The sequence below is a fragment of the Pseudoliparis swirei genome, chromosome 21, assembly GCF_029220125.1.
Source record: "Pseudoliparis swirei isolate HS2019 ecotype Mariana Trench chromosome 21, NWPU_hadal_v1, whole genome shotgun sequence".
NCBI classification, from domain to species: domain Eukaryota; kingdom Metazoa; phylum Chordata; class Actinopteri; order Perciformes; family Liparidae; genus Pseudoliparis; species Pseudoliparis swirei.
The window spans coordinates 14,561,222-14,588,392 of NC_079408.1; the positions used below are offsets into that span (position 1 = coordinate 14,561,222).

General features: G+C 45.6%; 1 protein-coding gene across 8 annotated transcripts in view; it reads left to right on the plus strand.

Annotated features, from left to right (window-relative positions):
• The window catches only part of nrxn2b (neurexin 2b), an 856,499-nt gene that overhangs the window by 403,269 nt on the left and 426,059 nt on the right, over positions 1-27,171 (plus strand). For all 8 annotated transcript variants that reach the window (XM_056442212.1, XM_056442208.1, XM_056442207.1 and 5 more), the window contains exons 8-12: positions 2,541-2,702; positions 13,500-13,938; positions 18,734-19,117; positions 21,640-21,843; positions 24,701-24,727. In XM_056442212.1, the coding sequence (XP_056298187.1) occupies positions 2,541-2,702; positions 13,500-13,938; positions 18,734-19,117; positions 21,640-21,843; positions 24,701-24,727 (1,216 nt within the window). The remainder of the gene's footprint in view (positions 1-2,540; positions 2,703-13,499; positions 13,939-18,733; positions 19,118-21,639; positions 21,844-24,700; positions 24,728-27,171) is intronic.

The window sequence follows — 27,171 nt, forward strand, 5'->3', positions numbered from 1 at the left end:
GTCCAGACACTGGTGGTGGTGGTGCTGAAGAAAGGAGTTGCTGCCCCCCGCTGTTTAATGAGTGTATGACTGCCTGCTGCCTGGAGCTGATCGGGGTGGAGGAGGGTCGCCTTCCGGTTCAACAGCTGCATCGAACACGCCTTTAAAGTTTGACAGCAACGGTCTGATTGGCTTAGAGATATCGTGGCGCATCTAATTGTCCGCTTCAAGTGTACGCCCTCCCCCAGATCAGCTGATGGCGTAATCACTGGGAGTAATAGACTGAGACGCTATGCGTGTAAAGAGAGTCTTCCCTCCTCAACTACGGCTTAAGCTCCATAAGTGCCGGATGGGTTGAGTGTGTCGGTTAAAGTCTGCTGAAGACTTACAAAGTCCGATCAGAAACAAATACCCAAACACATGGATATTTGTTTCGCTGTTGTTCTTTTTTTTCTTCCTTTTTGCTTACGTCCAACCTCGGATCACAGAAACAATCAACGAATTCCATACGCCAGAGATTTTCTTTTGAAATGCTTCGATGAACAATGTAAGTGGTGGAAGCCGGGATGATGGAGATGGCAAAAGAAAGGTACGCCGATACATTGCTGATGTCTCATTCCCCCGGTTTTATCCGGGGGTCTTCCGAGGTGTCTGGCAGCTCGATGGGCACATCCATCCCTGAAGGTGTACCGTCAACAACCCCGCACAAAGCATTCGACCACATCCAAAAGATCTCGCGTGGCCATAAGATATGTTCTTCAGTCAACATTTCCGGTTACCACCTACCCTTTTAACTCCGCCTCCCACCTCCTTATTGCGAGTCCATAAGAGCGTCTTAAACCCCCGACTTCCCCTCCCCCGCTTCACGCCCTCGACCCCCCCCCCCCTGTAAGGTCCCTCCCGTCGCGATAGGGTAACTGACGTTGCCGCCATCAGAAAGCCGCGTCCGAGATCTCCAGCGGACCCCAACGCACCAGCGAGTCTTCATGCCATCCGGCCAATAGGATTGCTCTCTATCTCCAAGTAGTAACAGCAGACATAAAAATGAGTTGCCCTGTTTAGAAGGGGAGTACACAAACAAAAAAAGATCAAGAAGAACTTAACTGGGGCGACTGGTCTGTTGAGTGCAGTTGCTAAGGTTTCTTTTCAGTTCTCCTTATAAGGTTTGCCGCACTTCATCTTCAGTTCAAGGTTCTTCTTTCTTTAGGATTGTTTTGATGCATTTCTGTTGTTGCAGAGTGAAATCAAATTAAAAAGAGAATGCGTCTGTGCTCACAGCTCGCTGTGAGATAATACTTATGCTCATCAACGCAGTAGAATCCCACGGGCATGAATTACGCACCGCTTAATGAAGAAATCTTATTCTAAATGTCTCAAAATAAAAATGAGGCGTTGAGTGAAATGAAAGGTAGCGTGTGCAAAAGGGAATGCAAAACAGATGGTTGTGTACGCGGCTCCCTGCAGTCCTGTATTTAAGCTCTCCACATTTATGCAGCATAACAGATGTTAAATCAGAGACATGAGTACTTCCCTTTGGCCCAGGCCAGCTCTATTAGGATAATTAGACAATAAGTTGGTCACTAACTGCAAACAATCCCTCCAGAATTAGTTGGCAAGATGTTTGCACCGCGGCGTCTCCGATAGCAAACACAGCCACGATATGATACAATTAGCCACATTATACCTATTAGCATTTTTATCGAGTACTGCAAATTGTGATGTAAAAAGACAACTCCTCTGAGCTGCATTCTAATTGTACGTGAACATATCTCACGTTTCATCGTAACGGCTCTTCAGGTATTCTTTGAAGTCCTTGCTTTGCCTCGTCTTGGAAGGTCTTGTGTTGAATCCAGTTGGTCGTATCGTCCAGTAAATCAAGACTACGGAGAATTAATTTGACAGACCAAACCAAATAGCATTTGAGCGAACAGAAAAACCTACTGGTACCTAAAATTGCGTCGTTTATGCATCTATTTGCCTAAAACTAAAATGTTGTGGAGAGGTTGCTATTTAGTCCTTTTTCTCACACCTTCCACAAATAAACGAGGCTTGAGGCACTTCAATATATTAAAGGTATTTATTGTTGCTGCTAGATGAGGCTCAGGTGAGGACTGGTTCAGCTAACGTTGTAGATAAACTCTGCCCGACACAGGGAGAGCCCAGTGGATATTTAAACAACACTCTTACCTGTAGGATCATGATGCTGCAATGCTTGCTCTATTGATGTGTATACATCTTTAAAGGTTCCCTTAATCCAGAGTAGGATGCCGTTACTTTAACCGTTACTCCATTAGATCAGGAGTCGGGGATTACACAGTGAGCACAGTTCCGTTGGTTTTGTCTTAGCAACTGCACTCGAGAGCCGAGGCCCCCAGTCTGAGTGGCACCAAAAGCAACCAACCAAACGACTCCATTCAGACGGCAACCCCACCTGTTGTCGGGGTTTAATCCACTTTCTTCCTTGTTTTCTCCTCATTCTTCTAATTCCTCTCCGCTCTGGGAATCCTCTGTCTCTCCCTACCTCTGCCACTCCCTCTCTGTCTCTTTCGGGCCTCTGCCAGGTGACCATCTCAGTGGACGGGATACTGACCACCACTGGCTACACCCAGGAAGACTACACCATGCTGGGTTCTGACGACTTCTTCTACATCGGAGGGAGCCCCAACACGGCCGACCTGCCCGGGTCGCCCGTCAGCAACAACTTCATGGGCTGCCTGAAAGATGTAGGTGGCTCTGTGTGTGTGTGTGTGTTTTAATATTATGTATGTGTGTGTGTATGTGTGTGATTATGTATGTATGTGTGTGTATGTATGACTGTGTGTATGTATGTATGAGTGTGTGTATGAATGTGTTTGTGTGTGTGTGTGTATGTGTGTATGTATGCATGAGTTTGTTTATGTGTGTATGTATGTGTGAGTGTGTGTATTTTTGTATGTTTTTGATTATGTATGTGTGTGATTATGTATGTGTATGTATGAGTGTGTGTGTGTTTGTGTGTATGTTTGCATGTGTGTATGTATGTATGAGTGTGTGTGTATCTGTGTACGTATGTATGTGTATGTATGTATTTATGTGTCTGTATGTATGTGTTTGTGTGTGTATCTGTGTACGTACACTACCGTTCAAAAGTTTGGGGTCATCCAGACAATTTTGTGTCTTCCATGAAAACTCACATTTATTTATCAAATGAATTGAAAATTGAATAGAAAATATAGTCAAGATATTGACAAGGTAAGAAATAATGATTAATATTTGAAGTATTAATTTTGTTCTTCAAACTTCAAGCTCAAAGGAAGGCCAGTTGTATAGCTTATATCACCAGCATAACTGTTTTCAGCTGTGCTAACATAATTGCACGGGTTTTCTAATCAGACATTAATCTTCTAAGGCGATTAGCAAACACAATGTACCATTAGAACACTGGAGTGATCGTTGATGGAAATGGGCCTCTATACACCTATGGAGATATTTCATTAGAAACCAGACATTTCCACCTAGAATAGTCATTTACCACATTAACAATGTATAGTGTGTATTTTTGATTAATGTTATCTTTATTGAAAAAACAGTGCTTTTCTTTGAAAAATAAAGACATTTCTAAGTGACCCCAAACTTTTGAACGGTAGTGTATGTATGTGTGTGTCTGTATGTATGTGTGTTTGTGTGTGTATCTGTGTACGTATGTATGTGTGTGTATGTATGTGTGTGTGTATGCGTGTAGCTGATCAAAGTGCACGTGGCTGTTTTATTTGGTGCCCCTGGGGACATACAAACAAAATTCCCCGCGATCATACTTCATAATTAGTTTATCCTGTTTCTGCTGTTTCGTGTGTATTTGTAGGCGTGACACGTAACTCTGGGCTTTGGGATCTCTTTGTGGTCCATTTTGCATTTCTTTGTAGTCACGGCTTGTCTGTGGTTGCTTGGCCTCTTTTTATTCTCTTTGTTTGTGTCTCTATGAAGTTGTGTTCCTCTCTTCAGTCGTGTTGTGTCTCTTTGTAGCTGCTGTGTGTCTCTTTGTGTAGTCATTGTGTGTCTTTGTGTTGTTGGCTTTTTCCCCTTGTCACAGTTGTGGAGTCTCTTTGGTTCTCTGCAGCTCTTCTTCATCACTCCGTGTACTCTCTGTACTTGCTGTGTCCCGTTTTAATCTTTTGTTGTGGTCATTGTGAGTCTCTTCCTGGTTGGCATGTCTCTCTCTTTGAGAGACTTTCATTTTGTAGGTGAAGGCCGACACTTTGGGCCCTTATTATTTTTCGACTCTTGAAAGCGCGGTCAGTAAAATCCACGCGCATTCTTTTCGTTGCGTCACTTCCATACTTTCTTTAATTGCAGAACAGCAACAGAAACATAAAATAAAACTTTAAAAGTCTTAAATTCGTTCTAAATATGCGATCATAAAAATAGTTTTCCCTTCTGCTCTCTTGCCAAACACACCTGGCTGTACTCAGGTGACGTCTACATATAGCTAACGCCCCCTGACGTCATCATTGCATCATCATCATCATCATTTCAGCACAAGGTCAACGTGATCAACAGTGTTCAGCATAATTTGATCTGTAGGCAAGGAGTAGATTATGATGTCCCCACATGGATAAGAGAGGGTATCGATAAAAGGTGTCATGGCTCCTCTAGCCTGTGACTCTGTTCCTCGCACCGTATCCATCTGCATCGTGCTAGCGCGCTACTTCCTGTGTAACCTTTCTCCCTACAGAAGCATGTGCTTCGTTTAACAAATCTCTTGTATCTTTGTTTACATCTGTTGGTGGGCGTCCTTTTTTAAAATTATTATCACACAAACATCACAGAGTTGCATTGAGAACATTGTTCCACTGAGCTGAAGTCAGTTTGGACTCTGACACCTCCGTCTGTGCAGACTACAGACAGTGAAGGAAACATAATTATTACATGAATTAAGATTAAATATCAACTCAATTGCTCATACTGAAGGAACTCTGTATCATCTGGTCAGATACGAACAGAACGACATAGTGTATAATCAATGCTATAATGGCACCATGTAGCTTTCATTAATATCTTACTGTAGGCTAACAATAATATAAATGCAATTTGTTAAGTGTTGAAAAAAATGGGCATGAACAAGCTGATAAAAAAAAAATCATACTGAAGTTATATTTATTAATATTATAGATAAATACACCAGTATCGTATCGTGAGTATCGGGTATCGCGATATTTATGGCAGGTACCGTGAATAAATTCAGTTTATTTTATAAAGCCCAATATCACAAATTACAAATTCCCCTCAGAGGGCTTTACAGTCTGTACACAGACAACATCACTGACCTTTGACCTCACATCGGATCAGGAAAAACTTCCAAGAAATTGAAAAAAACCTTTCACGGGGAAAAAAGGATCGGGTATCGCGATATTTATGGCAGCAATCGTATCGAAGGTATAATTTGCTATCGTGACAACCCTAGTGCAGATATCCGACCCCCATATGTGAGAGGAGGAGGTGTCAGACCAACAACGTCCAGATGCAGGGTTCCTCTCCCCGTTACCCCCGTACTGCAGACCACACACATCCAAGAGCATTGCACACACACACACCGCAGTTGGATGCTAGTGAATCACAAATACACAGTCTCAGGTTCATATCATAGCGATGCAGCCTCATGCCCAGTTGTGAGGGATGGATATGTAGAGGACAGATGCCTTGTAAAAAACTTCATATCTTCAAGTTTAAAAAAAGGGAAAAAAGAAGACTTCTATTTCCACCAGAGCTTTAATTCACAGCTTAACAAGCTGTCAAGAGGACCAATCACAGCTTAAAGTATTATGCCCTTGTGAATGTAATGACTTGTATAGTGGCGACGCAACATGGTGCCGTCGCATTTCCTCATAAAACCACGCTGATTGAAAAAGTAATTACTTTTGCCATCGCTTTTAATGGATCGCACAGTAATCGCCCTATCTCTAACTTAATTACGCCTGTAGAATTACATTTTCATTATTTGGGTTGCTATCTGAAGGATCCCTAGTGGGTTTTAAAACTTCCCCAAGGCGTTTGACTATCCCCTCTCATCAAGAACAGGGCTGAGTTTACAGGCGACGTACAGACGGGGCTACAAATAGAGGTGGAAAGGGAATCTGCAGCAGATGATTGGAGGGCATGGCATTTGAGATCGCCCAATAAAAAGATAAGCTGGAGTCGATGAAATGAGGAAGAGATGTCGAGTGTTACTTCCTATAGGTACGGTACGGTATGCATGTACCCAAGGCGGCCAACTGTTATGTAACTTGTTCTCTTAAAGGGATACTGTACATCTAAGACTCAATGCTAAGCCCTCTGATCTGAGTATGTGTGCGGTTCAGAAAGATTCAATTCAATCCAGTTTATTTTATATAGCCCAATATCATGAATTACTAATTCTCCTCAGAGGGCTTTACAACCTGTACATATACGACATCCCTGACTTTTGACCTCACATGAGATCAGGAACAACTCCCAAAAAATAGATGAAAAACCTTTTCACGTGGGTAGCGTTGAAACACATGGGGTTGTACTTCTTGTAGCATGCAATGTGTCTTTTCTCTCATTTGAGGCTCATTTGAGAAAAAGAAGGTTTAATATGACATCCCTGACCTTTGACCTCACCCACGGATCAGGAATAACTCCCAAGAAATAGATGAAAAACCCTTTAAGGGGGAAAAAAAAGGTGAAGAACCCTTCAGGAGAGCAACAGAGGAGGATCAGAAGAATAGATGTCATGTGACCAGAAGGAATCATTACAGTCACATAAACACATTTGTGTAGGACAGAGTTTATGAATTGTTGGTTGTCGGCATGGACCACGATCCAGAAAGGGGGGTCTCTGCTATATTTGATACAGTGGTTGTTATTCCGGTTTCACGGGCTCAACGTTGACATCTCGGTGTCGCTCTGATGACCTCTCAGCTCCACCGAGCCAGAAAGGTAACGACATCGAAAGAACCCTCAACACGGGGAACTGAGAGAGCCAGTAGAGTCGTACAGTAGCTGCTCGACGTACAGAGGGGAGTGAGTGGCTGAACTGGGGGGTGTAGACAGCGGTGTGTTTCATCCCGTGCTGGTTCGGTGGCACAGCTCAGATTATCAGCGGCGTTACGGGCCGGCGGCGAGGCTTTCAAGCCGCCACCGTGGTCAAACGCCTTGGGTACGCCCGGCCGGTTCCCTCCAGGCAGCTGGAATCCAAAAGGAAGAGCGCAGCAGAAGAAGAGTAAAAAGGCTCAGAATATGACGTTTGTGTGTGTTCACAGTCACCCATATGATCACACACAGAGGGGTGTGTGTGTGTGTGTTGTTCTAGGCTCCCGGTCAGAGTGGCCGAGTGTGAAATCAGATCCACAGATTCCCCTCTTCCTCTTCTTCTTCAACATGTCGCCATCTGCCTCTCCATCTTTTATTTTTTCCCAGACAGTGACCTTGCTATCTCCCATTTCACACTCCTCTCTCTAATCTCAGTCTACCCCCCCCCCCCCCCATGTTCCCACCTCTCTCATCACTTCTCTCCACCCCTCTAATCCTTCCTTTTCTCTGGGGCACGTTTGTGTAATTACCTCCATGGCGTAGCGGTTTTGGCACGCCAGCTCTGCCATGCTGACGGCCAAATTAAAATTGATTTTTTTTATTGAACTGATTCCGCGCCCGGGTTGAATGCTCTGTCCCTCCTCCTTGCTCTCTCTCTCTCTCTCTCTCGCCCTGTCCTCACAACTTTGTATAGGATGCTTTCTCCCTTCGTCTGCAGCTTCCACCTAGGCTCACTTTTGTGGTGCAATGTTATCTTCCGGGGTCATCCATAGCCCCCACTTCAATTATATTCAATTCCGTGTATTGTGTGTAGCCCAATAGGACAAATTATAAATCAGCAGGATCATGGTAGGAGGCATCAGACCCAGCCAGGTCCAATGGACCCTCTGAGACGTGAAGTCACAAAGACTCCGGAGAGGAAGCAGAGTTAATAATGTGCAATGGAGAGATGACAATTCATTTATAAGGAGAGAGAGAAGAGGAGATAGGTGCTCAGTGTATCCTAAAACGTCCGCCAGCAGTCTATAAGCCTATAGCAGCATCTCTAGGGTCTGGACCAGGTGAACCTGATTCAGCCCTAACTATAAGCTCTATCAAAGAGGAAAGTCTTCAGTCTAAATGAGGTGACTGTGTCTGCCTCCCGGACTGAAGGTGGAAGCTGGTTCCATAAAAGAGGATCTTGGTAATTACATTCCTTTGCCCTTTTCCATGTGCTTCCTTATTGCTAAGGCAACGGCAATCAATGGCATGTATAGTCATGCTTTAAGTGTGTCACTAACTGTCAGTAAATATCAATAAACATTGAACATATATGTTTAATTGCAACCCTTACAAACACTGTGGTGTGTGTGTGTGTGTGTGCTCATCGGACATTCACAACCCTGAAAATGATTCTTTCTGTTGTGCTGACCTGCAAGTCGTAAGATTAACGGAGTTCCTCAATGACAGCAAACAAATCGATGGCGTCACCCCTGAGGAAGGCTTTGGCCCAGTCCGTGTCCAGGACACACACATACTGGGTTCAGCGAGATCGGCGTAGTTAATCCAACTCCAACACGCAGCCGGCGGCGCCTCGAGCCGAGTCATTGAATCAAAAGAGGGAACACAACCGTGTTCCTGGACATTATTAACTCGGCTCAAGTTCTCTACAAGGTCTCTGACTGTTATCTTTTACACTAACGGACAAAGCCGAGAGCACTTCTCTGCGGCGTCAGATCTGCCCTCTCAATACCGCGGAGCACATATTGCAAATAGTTCGTCTGAAGTCAGAAACCCTGAAGGATTCGACGATATGAAAGAAAAGGCGTATGGCCTAGAAGATGCTGAGTCAGCGCAGGCGTTTATACAGAATCTGAGCCCGGATCATCTGAGGTCTTTCTGCTTCACACAAGCACAGCTCGTCTGACGCACCGTTCAGAGTCCCTTCACGCTCTGACACCCCCGTGTATCGCGCTATCCCTCCGTTACACTCGTCTCCCTCGCTATTGTCATTCACCGACGTCTTCGTCCATCCATCCATCCTCCCGTACTGCTGAAAACACCTCTCCCTCTTATTCTTTTTCCTCCTTCTCCTCTCCTTTTCCATTTGTATTCTTTTGCTCGAGAGACACTGACATACCTGAAGGGGACTTATCGTCGACAACTCACCTGTTGGGTATCTAGAGTGTCTGTCAAGCCGCAAACTGAGACATAAGAGTTACATTCGTAGACCGTAGACACAGCTACGGGGAGACATTCAGGGTTAAGTGTCTTGCTCCTGGACACATCGATTAGGGCGGGGATTGACCCGCCAACCCAATGATTGAAAGTCATAATTGCTAACCAATGACCAACAATCACCCCTCTGTCACATATAGGCTCATTACAATGTATACTTTACTCTATAACATACCCATCGACTTGACAACCACCTTTCCAACGAGGTACTTTTCTTTCCTTCGCTATCAGCCAATCAGAGCACAATGGTCTTTTTTTTATCCATGATGGAGTCTTAAAGAGACGGGCGTTAAACCTGAGCGTTTCACACCGAGGGTCAAAGAGGCAAAGCGTCTTGACGGCTCGCCCTCGTTGGAATTGAAGATGCTTAACAACCAGTCGGATCAGCCGAACACACACACACACGCCGCTTCATGTCAAAACCTAAAACACAAAGCCGGTGGTGTGAAAAAGACATGCGGCTCTCAGATAATCTGAACTCGCCCAGTGATGACAGACCACCGATTGCCTATGAAGGACTAATTCTGCTCCAGCAGCAGATCTCATCCTATCAATAGCCATTCAGAGCCCACGTGGCGGCGAGCTAATTTCGGCTGCCTTCGGTTCGTGACACGAAATCCTTCCGACATCAGGAGTCTCGACGTCGATGACATGTCGACACACAAATCTGTCATTGTGTCCGTGACGTCCCATCTCTGCCTCGTCGACTAGTCTGACCGAGAGACCCGATGTCAGCGGCAGGCTTTTGTCTGATGTTGATTAGTTTGTTGAAAGACCTTTTTGGGGGACGTCAGATGGAGCTATTGCCACGAGTAAATATAAATATGGAAGGCCCTCGTTCCTAATCAGCAATGTGTCTTCTACATGTCGCTGTCTTTTGTTGACGCTTGACCTTTCAGGCAGCGAGGGTAGTAACGCAGGAGGGAAGCTTTGGACTCTTTCAAAATAAAAGGCTTGTTGGCTCATGGCCATAAGTATCACAACAAAATGAGCGCTGGATGGTGCTAAGGAAGAGGTCACAACCAACAGATTCATCTTTCAGGGAGGAGGAAGACAATAGCAAATGTAATGGAAATCTGGGCCGTGTGTTGAAAAAGAAAAGGGAAGAATTTGACCAATTTCATTTAAAATCTCTTTGACACTGAATTTCATGTTAGTTTGAACATTGATTTACAAAAGAATTAGAATAATTCATTTTCATGTTGGATGTGTATGCGATTACGTTGACAAGTTATAACTCTCTACCCTCTTTTGAGTCTGCAAAAAAGAAAACAAAAGAAAAATAGAAAATCTTAATGTTAGCCCCCTTGGGAAGCTTGGGACACTTTCAAAATATAAGGCTTGTTGGCTCATGGCCATAAGTATCATTGCAAAAGGTCACAACTGACAGATTCATCTTCCAGGGAGGAAGACCACAGCAGATGTAAAGGAAATCTGGGCCAAAAAAGGGAAGAATTTGACCAATTTCATTTAAAATCTCCTTTTAAGTGACACAAACTGTTTGAATATTGATTTACAAAGGAATAATTCATATTCATGTTGAATGTGTGTGCGATTATGTTGACAGTTTATACCCCTCTACCCTCTTTGAGTCTGCAAAATGAAAACAAAAGACAAATAGAACATCTTAATGTTAGCCCCCTAACACTCGCTTACGGGCTGGTATTTATACATGTGTGTATTGGGCCATATAGCAGATGCTAACCTGAGAGTCATCTGGTGCCGCATGCTGCCAGCTTCACTTCCTGCCTCATCTTTCCCCTGATGCTGTATGATCCATCGTATGAAGCAGCACACCAGACTGCATTTTTATTTAATTTTGTTGTCGAAACAGATTAGCACGGATTAACAAAAAATAAACACCTCCAAATAGTAAAGATGAAAAAATCAGCCCACTGCGTTTTCTCCCCCCTTTTTTTTTTGAAGGTGTCGACGACGACACTTTAAGCCAGGACGGCTCACGCTTTATCAGCTGCCAGTTTTAGCGCGATCGCGCCTAATTACCAGGACTAATCTCCGCTAATGAGGACATTATGAGGTGCACAGTGCACACGGCGGCGCGGCCAAAAGAAAGAGGTGAACCAAAGGAGGCTTAAGTTCAGGACTAACCCGGCAGAGCTGCGGCTCATCCTGTGCCTGCGCGTGGGCGTGGCGTTTGAAAGGGAGGACGAGAGAGAGAGAGAGTACATGCATGCAAAAAAAAACAAAATTACCATCGGAGGGCTTTTGAAAGAAATCCCGATTGTCAAAGAACCGCGTTACATAAGACGAGTTTTGGTGCGAATGCAGCAGCAGGACAAACCCGAGGTAAATGGTGACTTAACACACGGCTAACGCAGTCGAGGGCAGATCTCTACCATGGAGGGCTTCTGAAACCGATGCCTGATTACAAAGGGCAAAGACAGATAGTCAAACTACCAAACGGTGAACCGCATCGCACGAGTGTTTCAGTGCTGCGAATACAGAAGGAGGCCAAACGGCGACTTAATCACATTTCATTACATTTAGCTAACGCTTTTATCCAAAGAGACTTACAATCATCTTACATTCATACAGCGTAGACACAGCTATAGTACGCAATTAAGGGTTAAGTGTGTTGCTCGAGGAAACATCGACTCGGGCGAGGATTGAACCCGCCAACCCTCTGATTGAAGGGCGGACCTGTTAACTGACCCACAGTCGCCCCCACTGCTAACTCAGTAGAGCGCAGATCTCGGCCAGGTGTGTCTGCAACGACCACCGCTGGATTGTGCCCTTGAATAAATGAAAGCTACAACCAGCCGACCTTCCATCCAGACACCGCTGGGCTGAACACCCCTCGGTCTGAGAAACAAGCTGCTGTGGAGCAAAGTATTCTTTTAAGAAGCTAGATGGAGAAAATGAAGCAGCATTCTGATATGTAAGAACATTTAAATGATGTAATGCCGCGAAAAAGAGACGTGGGGATACGTCAACGGAATACGAATAAATGGCTACCTGCTGGGTCGGAAATCCATATGAGACTGTGTAGTATGATTTAATAAAGAGAAGTTTAACAGGTGAAAACATGCTGAACGAGGGTCATGTAAAAACCCAACGAGCAGCTAGCTTGTCTGTGTCTCTGTGACATTGCTGTAGTCAACATCTGCTGCAGATGGGGGGCGGGGGGGGGGGGACAACAACAACTCTCTACATTCCTATTACCTGTCAGCGAGTGTGTGTGTGTGTGTGAGGAAGCGTGAAGAGCACTAAAATCGGGAGTAAATGCACACACACACACACACTCACAAATAAAGAAATGCAGAGACCTCAGCTGCTGCACGCCGTTACCTTGAGGACGGGCCTCTCACGACGAGTGTTCAACAAATAAAAAGGATGATTTACTTTGCCGTTAGCACTTAATCCATTATGAATGCACAGGCACACACTTTGAACAGAAACAATAAAGCGGAGTTTCATCAAAGGCTGTCGGGGGGGGGGCATTTACATTGAGGCCGTAAGCAACATTCACTTCTCCCGTCGGGCTTTCCCCTTGAGCCTTTTCAGTTGTTGTTTTCTTCATTTAATTTTGCCGGTATACTGACATTTCTGAGCTGCGGCTTTCGACCAATAGCGTGTCGTTTTGTACACGTTATATAACCGAGAGTTTATACAGTGGTGATGATGCACTAGGCACCGCGCTGACGTCAATGGAAGCAGGCCTTGGGAAACTCAGTGGCACCAAAGGGTTAAAAATGTCCAAAGTGTGAAGGATTTTACCCTAAAAATTAACTGAATGTCTTGTACCAGCAGCGTTTGTACCAACGTTGGTTTCCCAGTGCTGTTCAACACAAAGTCGTGCTTCTCATCCTCATCATTTCCCGATGCTGACACGGTTTCCCAGCAGCCACGTCAACTGACACTTGAAATTCATTTGGGCAATTATGATGCATCTGCAGGATCTTAACATTATGGACGCAATGTCTGCTGCAGCTGCGTTTTAAGGCTTCAGGAAAGTCATATTTAAAAAATAAATTACGTTACCCGGTAAGTAGATGGCATATGTTCGTCTCCAATCACACGTCACCACTAGGGTTGGGTACCGAAAAACCAGTGCCAATATGGGCGCGACAGTCTGATATCCGTCATTGTTTATCGTCGTTTTCTGCTTTTAAAAAAAGTTTTGGTCACCGGTATCGTTTTAAAAGTACCGGTTTAGCACCGGTCTCGGAAAAAAAAAATAGAAGAAGATTCTCATCCCAAGTCGCCACCGCTATTTCGTATTCTAACCACTCGCTCTGCGCTCCGCTCTCCAGGTGGTGTACAAGAACAACGACTTCAAGCTGGAGCTGTCCCAGCTGGCCATCGAGCGCGACCCCAAGATCACCCTGAGCGGCGACCTGGTGTTCCGCTGCGAGGACGTGCCGGCCCTGGACCCCGTCACCTTCGAGACCCCCGAGTCCTTCATCTCGCTGCCTAAGTGGAACACCAAGAAGACGGGATCCATCTCCTTTGACTTCCGCACCACGGAGCCCAGCGGCCTCCTGCTGTTCAGCCACGGACGTCCTCAGGGTCCCAAAGAGCAGAAGCCCAGTCGGGAGCTGAAGACCGATTACTTCGCCATGGAGCTGCTGGAGGGCTATTTGTACCTGCTGATCGATATGGGCTCTGGGAAAACAAAGCTGAAAGCCAGCAACAAGAAGGTCAACGACGGGGATTGGTGCCATGTGGATTTCCAGAGGGAAGGGAGGAAAGGTGAGCGCTGCTTTAAACTGCCAGCTGGTGTCAAATTGGACTGTGCATGTTTCAACTTGTGTCGCAATATCATTGAGAAGTAGCAGCACGCGCCAGAAGATGTGGCGGCTTTAATTCAATTCAATTCAATTCAGTTTATTTGTATAGCCCAATTTCACAAATTACAAATTTGTCTCGGAGTGCTTTACAATCTGTACACATAGACATCCCTGCCCCAAAACCTCACATCGGACCAGGAAAAACTCCCAAATAACCCTTCAGGGGAAAAAGGAAGAAACCTGGAGAGCAACAGAGGAGGATCCTCTCCTAGGATGGACAGATGCAATAGATGTAATGTGTACAGAAGGACAGATTTAGAGTTAAAATACATTCAATGAATATGACAGAGTGTATGAATAGTTCATAGTAGGCATATTCCACGATGGAGACCTCCACGATCCATCAGGCAGATGGCGGTGGGGAGGAGGAGGGCGAGTCTCAACAGGACAGTGGCGAGTCATGAGCAGAATTTTCCACCCAGACGATCCATCAGGCAGATAGGATCTATGCCGTCTCATAGGGTCCGATGGACCCCATGGCGTCAAAAAAGGACTTCCGGGAGAAAGCAGAGTTAGTAACGTGTGATTGAGAGATGAAAATTCATCCTTAGGAGAGAAAAAAGGAGATAGGTACCAGTGCATCCCTAAAACGTCCCCCGCAGCTATAATGGCAGCATATCAAGGCTGGACCATGGCAAACCTGATTCAGGCCTAACTATAACCTCTGTGAAAGAGGAAGTCCTTAAGTCTACTCTCAAACGCGGTGACTGTGTCTGCCTCCCGGACTGAAATTGGAAGCTGGTCCCATAAAAGAGGAGCTTGATAACTAAGGGCTCTGGCTCCCATTCTACTTTTTAAGACTCTAGGAACTACAAGAAGACCCGCATTTAGTGAGAGCGTCTCTCTCTAGGGGCAATATGGGCAAGCTCCTTAAGATATGATGGAGCATCACCAATCAAGGCTTTGTAGGTTAAGAGAAGAATTTTAAAAGTGATTCTTGATTTTACTGGGAGCCAGTGCAGAGCAGCTAGTGCAGGAGTGATGTGATCTCTTTTCTTAGTTTTAGTGAGAACACGAGCTGCAGCATTCTGGATCAACTGGAGGGACCTAAGAGATTTATTAGAGCAGCCTGCTAATAAGGAGTTGCAGTAATCCAGTCTCGAAGTACGAAACGCGAAAACCAATTTTTCTGCATCTTTTGAGACAAGATGTGCCTGATTTTGAAATATTACGTAGATGAAAGAATGCAGTCCTTGAGATTTGCTTACGTGGAGTTAAAGGACAAGTCCCGATCAAAGATAACGCCAAGATTCTTTACAGTGGTGTTGGATGCCAGGGCAATGCCGTACAGAATCCACATCACCAGATAATTGATCTCTGAGGTGCTCAGGGCCGATAAAAATTACTTGTTTTGTCTGAGTTTAACATCAAGAAGTTGCAGGTCATCCATGTTTTTATGTCTTTAAGACATGCTTGAATTTTACAGAGTTGGTTGCTCTCCTCTGGTTTTATCGATAAATATAGTTGAGTGTCATCTGCATAACAATGAAAGTTTATGGAGTGTTTCCTGATAATATTGCCCAAAGGAAGCATGTATAAGGTAAATAAAATTGGTCCAAGCACAGAACCTTGTGGAACTCCGTGATTAACGTTGGTGGTTATCGAGTCGTCATCGTTTACAAATACAAACTGAGATCGATCTGATAAATAGGATTTAAACCAAATTAGTGCCGTGCCTGAAATGCCAATCGACTGCTCCAGTCTCTGTAACAGGATGTCATGGTCAATGGTGTCGAATGCAGCACTAAGGTCTAACAAGACCAGGACAGAGAGGAGTCCTTTATCTGCTGCCATTAAGAGGTCATTTGTAATTTTCACCAGTGCCGTCTCGGTGCTGTGGTGTTTTCTAAATCCTGATTGAAATTTCTCAAATAAACTATTATGATGTAGAAAGTCGACAACTGATTTGCACCACTTTCTCAAGGATCTTGGAGAGGAAGGGAGGTTAGAGATCGGTCTGTAGTTAGCACCACCTCTGGATCCAGAGTGGGCTTCTTCAGGAGAGGTTTAATAACAGCCACCTTGAAGGAGTGTGGTACGGCCTGTTAGCAGAGACACATTGATAATATCTAATAGAGAGCCCAATTAAAGGCAAAAGCTTCTTTAAGCCTCCCTCGGGATGGGGTCCAAGAGACAGGTAGACGTGTTCAAGTAGAAACCGTTGAAAATAATTGGTCACGGTTGATAGGAGAAAATCCTCCAAATATACACCAGGGCATACAGCGGTTTCCAAGGCCATTCCACTTGAGAACAGATTGGCACTGGTTATGGGCAAGAGATTATTAATCTTGTCCCTAATAGTTAAAATCTTTTCATTAAAGAAGTTCATAAAGTCATTACCACTAAGGTTTATAGGAATGCTCGGCTCCACAGAGCTGTGACTCTCTGTCAGCCTGGCTACAGTGCTGAAGAGAAACCTGGGGTGGGGTTGTTTTATTTTTCTATTATTGATGAGTAATAGGCTGCTCTGGCATTACGGAGGGCCTTCTTATATGTTTTAAGACTATCTCGCCAAACTAAGCGGATTCTTCGAGATTAGTTGAGCGCCACAAGCTTTCGTGATGTTTGCTTCAGTTTGCGGGTCTGAGGGTTATACCAGGAGCAAACCTCCTTCCTCACTGTCTTCTTCTTCAGAGGGCTATCGAGTCCAGTGTCATTCTCAGAGAGCCTATGGCACTGTCAACAAGATGATCAATCTGGGACGGACTAAAGTTAGACCAGGAGTCCTCTGTTATATTGAGACGTGGTATCGAATCAAATACAGAAGGAATCGCTTTAAATTTAGCTACAGCACTATCAGTTAGACATCTAGTGTAGAAACTTTTGACTAACGGTAGTAGTATAAATTCAAAAGTTATGAGGTTGTGGTCTGACAGAAGAGGATACTGTGGGAAGACGTTCAAATGCTCAATGTCAACGCCATAGTAAGAACAAGATCAAGCGTGTGGCAAAGCTGTGAGTGGGTTTCTGTACTCTCTGACAGAAGCCAATCGAGTCCAACAAGGAGATGAATGCAGCACTAAGGCAATCATTATCAACATCCACATGGATATTAAAATCTCCAACAATAATAACTTTATCGGTTTTAAGAACCAAACTTGATATAAATTCTGAGAATTCAGATATAAACTCTGAATATGGACCTGGTGGCCGGTACAGAATCACAAATCGAATTGGCTGTAGTGTTTTCCAGGTTGGATGTGAAAGACTAAGAACAAGGCTTTAGCGGCGTGCATGAACAGAGTTAATGCTAAAGCTGCGTTCACAACAAAAGCGATGCAAGGTTATCGCCCCAGTAGATCCCATGTCAATGTACAGATGCGAATAGTTTCAATTGAGGCTAATTTTCACCGAGGTGGCGCGAATTGTGCAAATCGGAAAATTCGCCCGACGACGAGTTGCGAAAGCCAATCAGCGTTGAGCTGCTCCGCCGTTGGTGAATCTAACTGCTGCTCTAGTGGAGCTGGAAGAGACATTCAGACATAGAGGTGAAGGTCACCGAGCTGTGTGAGCCTACGGGTGATGTCATGTATAAATATATATGATATTAATGTTATGAACCCAAACACGAGGGCGTTACATGTTTAGACGTTTGTGGGACGTCCTCAACAAGTATGAATCAGAACTAGTGGTGAGTTCTTCACGGTGGATGAAGGAGATAATAACTGTTTCCACGGAGTAAAGCCACAGAGATAAGCCCCGCCCCCTCTAAGGCGCCTTAATGACTTGAATAAGCCACCAAGCTAATAAACTCACGAGTAAAGCGGTATATTCGTAACTCTTTTGGTGTGAACGCTGCTTAAGTGCCTTTTTTACGGTAGAAAACTGGACTTGAATCGAATATCCAAAGTGTCTTTTCCTCACTTGTACGCCAACGTGTGAACATGTGAGTCTGGTGCTCACGCTATTTTACAAAACCTGGACTCAACATGTACTCAGTTTCCAACGGTTTCCCTCGTATTGAGCTTCTGTAGGCAGCGGATTGGACGAGTTCATTGCATGTGGGACGCTCGTGTCACGGATTTGCCACAGAAAAGGAGACGGAAGCTGATCCACGCATGCTAAAAAAAACAGCACAGAAAAAGTTGGGGCCGCACTATAAATAATATATGTATATGAGCTAACGTGGGTTCATTTACCTGAAGACAGACTTCTGAGGCCTCTGCTCGCACGTGGGCACAAACGGGACATCTGCACGCTTTAATGTCTGCTGTCTGACGAATGATCTGTAGGTGTGCAAGCACCGAGGACATTATATCTCCCCCTAATGGCGTCTTATAATGAGGATGGGTGCGTGTAGGTGTGTGTGTGTGGGTGTGTGTGTGATCTCACTGGTGCTCCTGCTGTAATTGGCTTTTAATAGAAAATTAAGACTGAGTCGTTAATCACAGAAAGATAGAGGGCCTTTTGTCTAACCCACTCCCTGCTGCATTCTGCTTCCCTTCTCCTCCATTTAGCCTATTACAGACACATTAGACGCACACACACACACACACACACACACCCACTCACACACACTCACTCACCCTGCTGTCATCTGTGTCTCATGTATGTCCTTCTGTCTGCGCTTTACGTCCCTAAATTATCCACTTACTGCTCCTCGCACACTCGCTCACTTGACCCCCCCCCCACACACACTACCCCACCTATCTAGCACTTCTCCAGAGTTTGATCATGCTGTGTTTCTGCCTCCGTAGGATCGATCTCGGTCAACAGCCGCAGCATGCCCTTCAGCTCCCCAGAGGGCAGCGAGGTCCTGGACCTGGACAGCGACATGTACCTGGGGGGTCTCCCCGAGTCCAAGTCGGACCTCATCCTGCCGCCGGAGGTGTGGACGGCGCTGCTCAACTACGGCTACGTGGGCTGCGTCCGCGACCTCTTCATCGACGGCAAGAGCCGCGACGTCCGCCGCCTGGCCGAGATCCAGAGCACGTTCGGCGTCAGCAGCTTCTGCACCCGCGAGCTGCAGAAGAGGTGCAGCAGCGCCCCCTGTGGCAACGCGGGGCTGTGCAAAGAGGGCTGGAACCGCTACATCTGCGACTGCATCGGCACCGGATACATGGGAGCCAACTGTGAGATAGGTACGGAGGGGGGCAGGGGGGGGTCTTCCAATACCGCGGCGGTCGAGAAGTCATCATGGGTTCTTAAAAAATGCTATCAATGCGTCGCGTACGCAGTCGTGCACGATGATGTTGGACACACAATCCAGAAAAGGAACAACCCCTGTGGGGACGCACCAAGGTGGACTCATCTGTGACAATGGGGCCAATACATCACCTTTTACATCTATATACAATCTCATGTGTTTGGGTATTGAAGATGATATGTCGCTTAGGGGTTGCTGTAGACTGGGGGGGGGGACCGAGTGTTCTTTTCAGTTACTTTTCTTCTCTACGGCAACCCCGGAGGGACATATCATCTCCAATACCCAAACACATGACAGTCTGTTACAATACTGGGTAAGTTATACAACGAAATGTACAGTCCTGTGTTAGTTGTGACCACGTGTAATTCTTGGTAACTTTGGAATATCAACTTTCTGATAGCAAGACATCAACCCTTCTGACAGCAAAGCAACACACACACCAAACCCATCCAATGGCGGACAATGGAGGGAAAACAAGTGTGTGCACAAGTGTGGCTTGTTTTTCACACCACCACAGAAGCTGCTGTAGTGAAAGTCAGAAGTCCACAGGGAGAGACGTGTCTGAACCCAAAGCCCACCCGAGGCTGGGTGGCTTCTGAGTCCGGGGACACACTCAGAGGCTGGCAACGACCGCCGCCATCTGTGTCAGTCACGCACACACACACACAAAACCAGGTGGCACCTAAGCCACAGCGAGGGGAGGTGAGCTCGTCAAACAGCACCACGTATACGTCTGATTCTTACCAATTAGCTGCGGGCGCCTCGCGGTCCGAAATTGTGTGTGTGTGGGGGGGTTTGAGGGACAAGGAGGGCAATGAGGAAAGGAGAGATTGTTTTTTAAATCAGGACAGTGGAGGAAGAGGTGGATGACATGTCTTTATTTTAAATGGTGACATTTATTTGATTGTATTTTCTTTTTGAGGGCGTCTCTGGGTGTCTCGCATTGGCAGGTGTTCTTTCAGCGAGGCTCTGCTGCCACCTAGTGGAGCTCTCTGCTACTGCAGGGACGTTTTCTAATAGCCAGCTGCAATATGTTTGTTGATTTGTATAAATCAGTGATATTGACTTCGAGAGGAAGAAAAGCAAGGGAGCATCACAGAGGACTAACAGCCCTGATGGTGTTTGGAGCTGGTTTTAGTATTTTCTGTAACTACAAATCTACGTTTTAATTATTACTGCTTATTCCACGTTTGCCCACCATAAAACAGAGATTGTTTTACGCTTATTTCCAATGACGTCATCTTCTGACGCCTCCAACTACATCGCGTGACTCACGTTTCGCCCTGTGTTGACGCACAGCGACCCCACACTGCAAAAATATGAGCAGTACTCCGGGAACTGTCACTCGACACAGCGGCCTATTTATGGCATGGCTGATTCCAGAGAGAGGGAGCATAACCGCGGGCTGTGCCGAGTGTGAATAAGGATGTCTCGGGAAAAATCAGCCGCACTTTAGTTGCCGCCGGAGGAGCGTCTGACCGTGGATTCATTATTACGATTACGTGGGCGCGGTTTTTCATTTCCTTCATGCTGTGGGTGGTAGATTCATCTCAAAATAATCAGGGGACATTCTGCTCACATGAAGGTGCAATTACAAAAAGAACACAAAGGGAAATAAAGAGCTGCAGTTTTCATGCTACCATCCAAAATTATAAGAGCAGCTAGGACTGAAATGTGTCACATACATCACATGGGTGGAGTTTCCCAAATAATATTAAATGTGATCAGGGGCGTCGCCAGGCCTATTTAAGGGGGGCTTCAACCAGGTGGTTACAGAATGTAACAGTAGTTGTTAACGATTGCTGCCTCCTTACATTTAGATTTACTTGAGGCAAATAAAAAGGGAATACAAGAAAAAACTATCGACGTCTCTCTGTTCTTTGCATTAATATTCATTATTATTAGATTTTTTTCCATTGAATGGTATATTTGACACTGAACTAGTCCATGATAGAGTCCAAATGAGCTTAAAATATCATTATGACCCTGAAATTCTGTCTCTTGTGTTATCAGATGTTGAATCCAAGAAAATTACAGAGAGCACAATTCAATTCAATTCAGTTTATTTTAGTGCTGTGAAAAATAACGCGTTAACTCAGTTAATTAAATTACAGGTTTAACTAGTTATTTTTTTGTTGCGCATTTAACGCATGCGCAGAATGAGCTTCCAATCCGTCTGTTGTTGGTCGTCTCTAACCAGCAGCATGTCATTCTGTCTCTACGTGTCGCGTTAACACGACTCCGATCTCCGTCTCGCGCGCCGCAGAGCTCGGATGCCGGCGTGTGCGCGCACATCGGGACGAAAAAAAGTCACTTGCACACTGAATTAGCCAATTGCTTGAACGTGGCGATCGATACCGGACTGTCCTGTCCGACCGCCCTCCATGCTCATGTCCCAGCATCCTCTAAACTCTCCCGTGTAATGCGTAACCAACTCACCCCCCCCCCCCCCTGCAGAGGCGACGGTGCTGAGTTACGACGGCAGCATGTACCTGAAGATCATCGTGCCGGTCACCATGCACACGGAGGCCGAGGACGTGGCCCTGCGCTTCATGTCCCAGCGGGCGTACGGCCTGCTCATGGCCACCACCTCCAAGGAGTCGGCGGACACCCTGCGGCTGGAGCTGGACGGAGGGCGCGTCAAGCTCACCGTGAACCTCGGTAGGCCCGTCGTGATTCATCTCATGGCTGACCCCGCTGACCTTTCCCCTACCATCCCCTGTCTCCTCATCTCCGAAGGACGGTTTGACCTTTTCTATTGATCTAGTCGGGTGGGGACAAGCTTCTAAATGTGTCCCTCAGTTACTTCATATTAGTTTTGTGTGATCGAGCACGCTTCGTTTCATTTAATCGCTTTAGTTGGCAGTGCATTATGCTAATAGATGTGTTCCGCCCACCACTGCCCCTTGGTATCAATAAGAAATGCCATCAGTGTATTTATTTTGCCAGTTTTATTTTTGCTGAGGTACAAATATAGAAACTCCTCCTCCTTTAGTTAATTGCTGCAGGAAGATAAGACTAAAAGTAAAAGAACCCCTCCCCATTTTGCCCTTTTAGGGTCCGGGGAGTCGCTCTGCTTTAATTCCTCTCCTCTCTTTCCATCCCTTCTCCCTTTCACCCACTACCTTTTGTTCCCCCGTGACGCCTCATAGCAACTCCTCCATCTCTAACCCGACCCCGAGCCGTGCCCCCACTGACGAGCCTGTCTCTAGGCAGCTTAGGCGAGGTGGCCTCGTTCCTGTGTCGCTCCTCCTCGGGGGTCCCGGTGGAGTGGACTGGTTTGGCTCTACCTCTGCCCCATTAGGGCTGCGAAGAGGAGAGGATGAACTCTCATCATGAGTAATTACAGAGGGTTGAGAGAAGAAGGGGGGGGTAAGGAAGTTGGGTTTCATCGAAGGGGCAATCCCCACTATAGAAACCGGCTGCAGAAAGACCTCTAGACGTAGACGGGTGTGACCTTCCAGCTTAAGGACCCTCAGCGGTGAACCAGGAGGAGCATGACAGTTTGAGAGTTTAAGCCGCCATGGAGACAGGAAGGTGGGGGCGGAGGCGGTCACTTTCTACTATCTTTTCTATGGCATTTCTTCCCCACCTTCCTCTCTCTCTCTCTCTCTCTCATCTTTCTGTCGCTCATCAACACCCCACCTGGCCAAGATGGAACTTTTCATCCCTTCAACGGCCTTTATGTCTGCGGCCCTCGGATCAAACAGCCAGAGAGAGACCGGCTCGCGGCTGTAGTTGTCTCCTTGAACCCCCCCCCCCCCCCCCCCCCCCAAAAAAAAGAAAGACACATTTGCAGCTATGATTTCTACCCAAATTTCCCCAACGTTCCCATTGCTCCGGCTTCAACTGGGCTTAAATGCTTAAATGACACCTGAAGACGCTAATCAGGACTTTTTTTCTACTTTTTGATCTGTTTTTCCAAAGGGATTAATTAACAGCTAAAGTGTAACGACTTTAGGGGATCCTCGGTGTCTTTTAGGGCATTAATCCATGCCCATTTAATAATGACTAATTGGAGTGATAATCAAATTCCTGCTGATTAAACATCAGGAAAGGCTATAATTGTACAGCATTAGCCCTAATGGTATGGAGAAGACCTAGATGAGGAGGATAACCTGTTCAGTCCATCACACTAACACCCCCACACACACACACACACACACACATGACAACATTTAATGTCTTGATCGTCATATAAAGAAACTTTCACATCCTGTCGGACAACTTCTACATGTATCAAAGAGATCTATCTATTCTGAAAACACTGCCGGGGTCCTGATCTACATGACCCCCCCCCCCCACCACCACCACCACCACCTCTCTACAGCGCGCCGCTGGTCCCTGGCTGTTTGTGTCCACTATTCTGTAGCGGTTGACAGCTCGAGACCACAACCCAACCACGCCGCCACACGCACACACAGCGCTACAGCAACAGCAATGGATTCTTATCCAGATGGAGACATTCAAAACGGGGATACTCATGTAGTACTTTGTGATCCCTGTGAAGGAAGTCTCTGTTTCCCATTCCCCTTACCAGGGGTCAAAGGTCAGGGGTAAGCTACAGAGCAGGATTGAGTGTTCCAGCTCCACCGTCCTGACGACACGTCGTGTAAAACGGCGTGTTTTTTCTCTTTTCCGACTGTGTTATTGTCGCACCGCTTGTAGCAAAGAGCACAGCGACCAGTCTTATGTGTCGCAGAGTGTGCGCGCACGTGTGTGTGTGTGTGTGTGTGCACCAGGCGTGAGGTGGCTGGGATGTGCAGATCACCCTTTCTTGTCATTTACACTGTTGGGTTTGTCACGCTTCAAAGTGCTGCAGAAGGCAAGCCAAGCTCCAAAAAAAAAAAAAAGGCTGAAGGTGTCTCTAGTGAGCGCCAAGCAGAGGCAGAGAAAAAAGAATTGGTATGCAGCGCAACTCCAGAAGAGCAACCGGGGATTCAGGCCGTCATATTCTGACCGGAAAAAATCACCGTTGTAGTTTATTAGGCTTCATCTGACTGGTTTAATGAGGTTAATCATATATTCATGACAGGTGAAGTAGTGCATGCTTTATATTGTTTTATAATGATTTACAAAGAGGAAAACCACAGACTGTTGACATGAAACATGCCAGATGGAACTGTAAATCTTGAATCAGTATTTCATAACCTCACATAGAAACGTATATAATGGCGAATACGTCCGCCGTCACGTAGAAGTCTTTATATCACACCGACAACGAACGTCCTCCTCCCGTGTGACCTCAGCGTGGACGCTGAGACTTGCCTTCTGCGGTGCTTTGAGGGGGGGGGGGGGGGGGGATTGATGGATGAAAAGGGTGATCCTGACTCAGAGCCTGTCCCCGGATGGTGGCCCCAGAGCAATGCTTGGTTGTCTGCAGAATGTACCTTGAAGGATGTAAAATGTCTTTTTTTCTCTCTCTCTCTCTCTCTCTCGTATCTTCTTTCTGTCTCTTTTTGTTTCTTTTTTTTCTTTTTATTTGATCTCACCATTTCCGCTCTTTCTCCCCTGCCAGATTGTATCAGGATAGACTGTAACCTCAGTAAGTGGTTCTCTCCATTCTTCTGACTGTATTTTGTTGATCTCGGTGCGGTGGCCCTTTTCTGCTTTCGCCCGCCCTCATGACGAGTGACAACTCTCTCTCTCCCTCATTACCCTAATGTCACTCTACCAGATTTTTAATAAGTGGAATTTAATATTCCATTAAGCATCTTTTTTTTCTTTTCTTCTCATCGCCATCTTTCATTTGTCTCCTTCTTACCCTCATTTGTATGTCTTCCTCATCACAAGACACATTTTTTCTATCATCTTCCCATAACTTATGTCACTTTGATTGATTTCCCTTCTTTTTTTTCCCCGCCACATATTTGGTTATTGTTTCATAATGATTTGTTTTTTTACCTCCCACCTCGCTTGCTGTCATTTCCCCGTCAACCTCCACCGGTGACGCATTCAGAAAAGGGCAACTCGACACACCCCTGTTGGCTGTTTCTGTGCTTCTATTGTTCTATTGTTCTATTATGCAGCGCTCCCGTCTCTCCACTCGACTGCACACACACACACACACACACATACACACACACACAGGTGTTTGCTTCTTTTCTATGTGGCCACAAACTGTAGTTTTTGCCCCCCACCCTCAGAAATCCTAACTGCTAATCCATTGAGAGACGGCACCACCTGGTGCACGCTTGTTTATTTCTTTTTCTCTCTGGATGTTTTTTTCTGTGCCACATGCTGACAGCGTGACAGCACACTGTTATTATTGATATCATGACCACACTGACAATAGAGCAACTAGCCCACACAGGTAAGTGCTGCCAGCCACAGTGACACCGACGGAGATAACCTGATGTTTGCGACACTTTGTGTGTGTGTGTGTGTGTGTGTGTGTGTGTGTGTGTGTGTGTGTGAATTGGCATGGTGTCTCTGTCTGGGTGGGAACGATGGAGACCTGACTTTGATTAACCCCAGCAACCGAGGAGGAAGCATAGAGGAAAACCAATTGAGTGCTCTTCATTTGCCTTCCTTTATATTGTTTTTAGAATATGTACGTATTGAGTTATTAGTATAATTACATCCTCCTGGGAACTGAGGGGAAATAGTGTATTCCAACTTCTTATTTTTGTGTGATATCTCTTACAAAAATGATTTTATTTTTTATTTTTACAGCATTAGATTAGATAATCCTTTATTAATCCTTCAGTGGGGAAATTGCAGGATTAAAGCAGCAGTGCATAGTAATGAAAAAGAAGAAAAAAAAGTTAAAGAAAATATACGGAAAAATAATAATATTTCAATAGCAATATTAAATAAACAGGCAGAATAAAAGTATATTCAAGGTAATTAAGTGTATTGAAACATGTCCCTGTAGTGGACCACAGGACCAAGTTCGTGTGAAAAGACAGAAAAATATTAACTAAAATTGATTATTAAACTATAATGATAATGGTTTTTTTACGGAGGCAAGCCACAGAGAAAAGCCCCGCCCCTCGCAGAGGGTCGCAACGCTTATGGCGTGAACACGGCAAATGGTCGAGCGAGTAAACTCCCGCGTTTTGGGCGATGCGACAAGCCGCGTCGCTTTTGGTGTATATATTGGCACATATTGTGGGCCGGGGAAATGAATCCCATACGATTGCGCGGTATATTTCTGTCTCTAGCCGTCACCGAGTTGTCAGCTTTCACACTCCTCCCCCATGTGTGTGTTTGTGTCACGAGGACGGTTCATATCGTAACCGTGGCCACCACAGGTACGGTACCGGTGTTCACTGCGGGGGCTCGTAGCCATCTTTGTGTTTGTTCAATCTAATTGGTATTGAAGTTTCTTACCACACCAAGCCGATGGCTAACTTACGTCCTCAAATATTGAATTTGAATGAGTTCCACTAAAATTTATTCTTAAACTAAACCATTCATCCATCTGGATTGTTTTGCTTGTTGGTTGGAGGATGGCAGGATATTTTACATTAATACTGAACGTCTTATGACCAGAACTAACTTAGAAAAGATATATACAAATCTATATATCTATATATATATATTTATCAGTTTGTATTGTCCTTATTGTGGAGTGACGGTGGTTACAGAGCCAAGATGTTCAGTACAAGTGATCCGCCCCGATGTGTTGGTGTGTTCGGTGCTGTATGTGTGTCACGTCCCGGCACTTAAAATACACGTGAGCGCTGGTTGTGTCAGACTTTATGGAGTGCAATCCAAAAAAACTTCAGAAAATCCTCCGCCGGGCATGGAAGTGGTCTCAGTGTATGACGAATCACACCACTTGTTATGTGTGGAGCCACCGGCATGGCACATTCAATTTAATGCCGAGAGGAAATGTAGACTCCGGTTTGGACCACTAGATGGCGGACAAGCACTGGGGAGGTTGTATGATCCGATTTTATTTAGTCTTCTTTCCATCCCACTGCAGGGATGACCTGGATTCCCCGTTACCGTACATTATCGTCTCTGGTGTATTTTTGACGT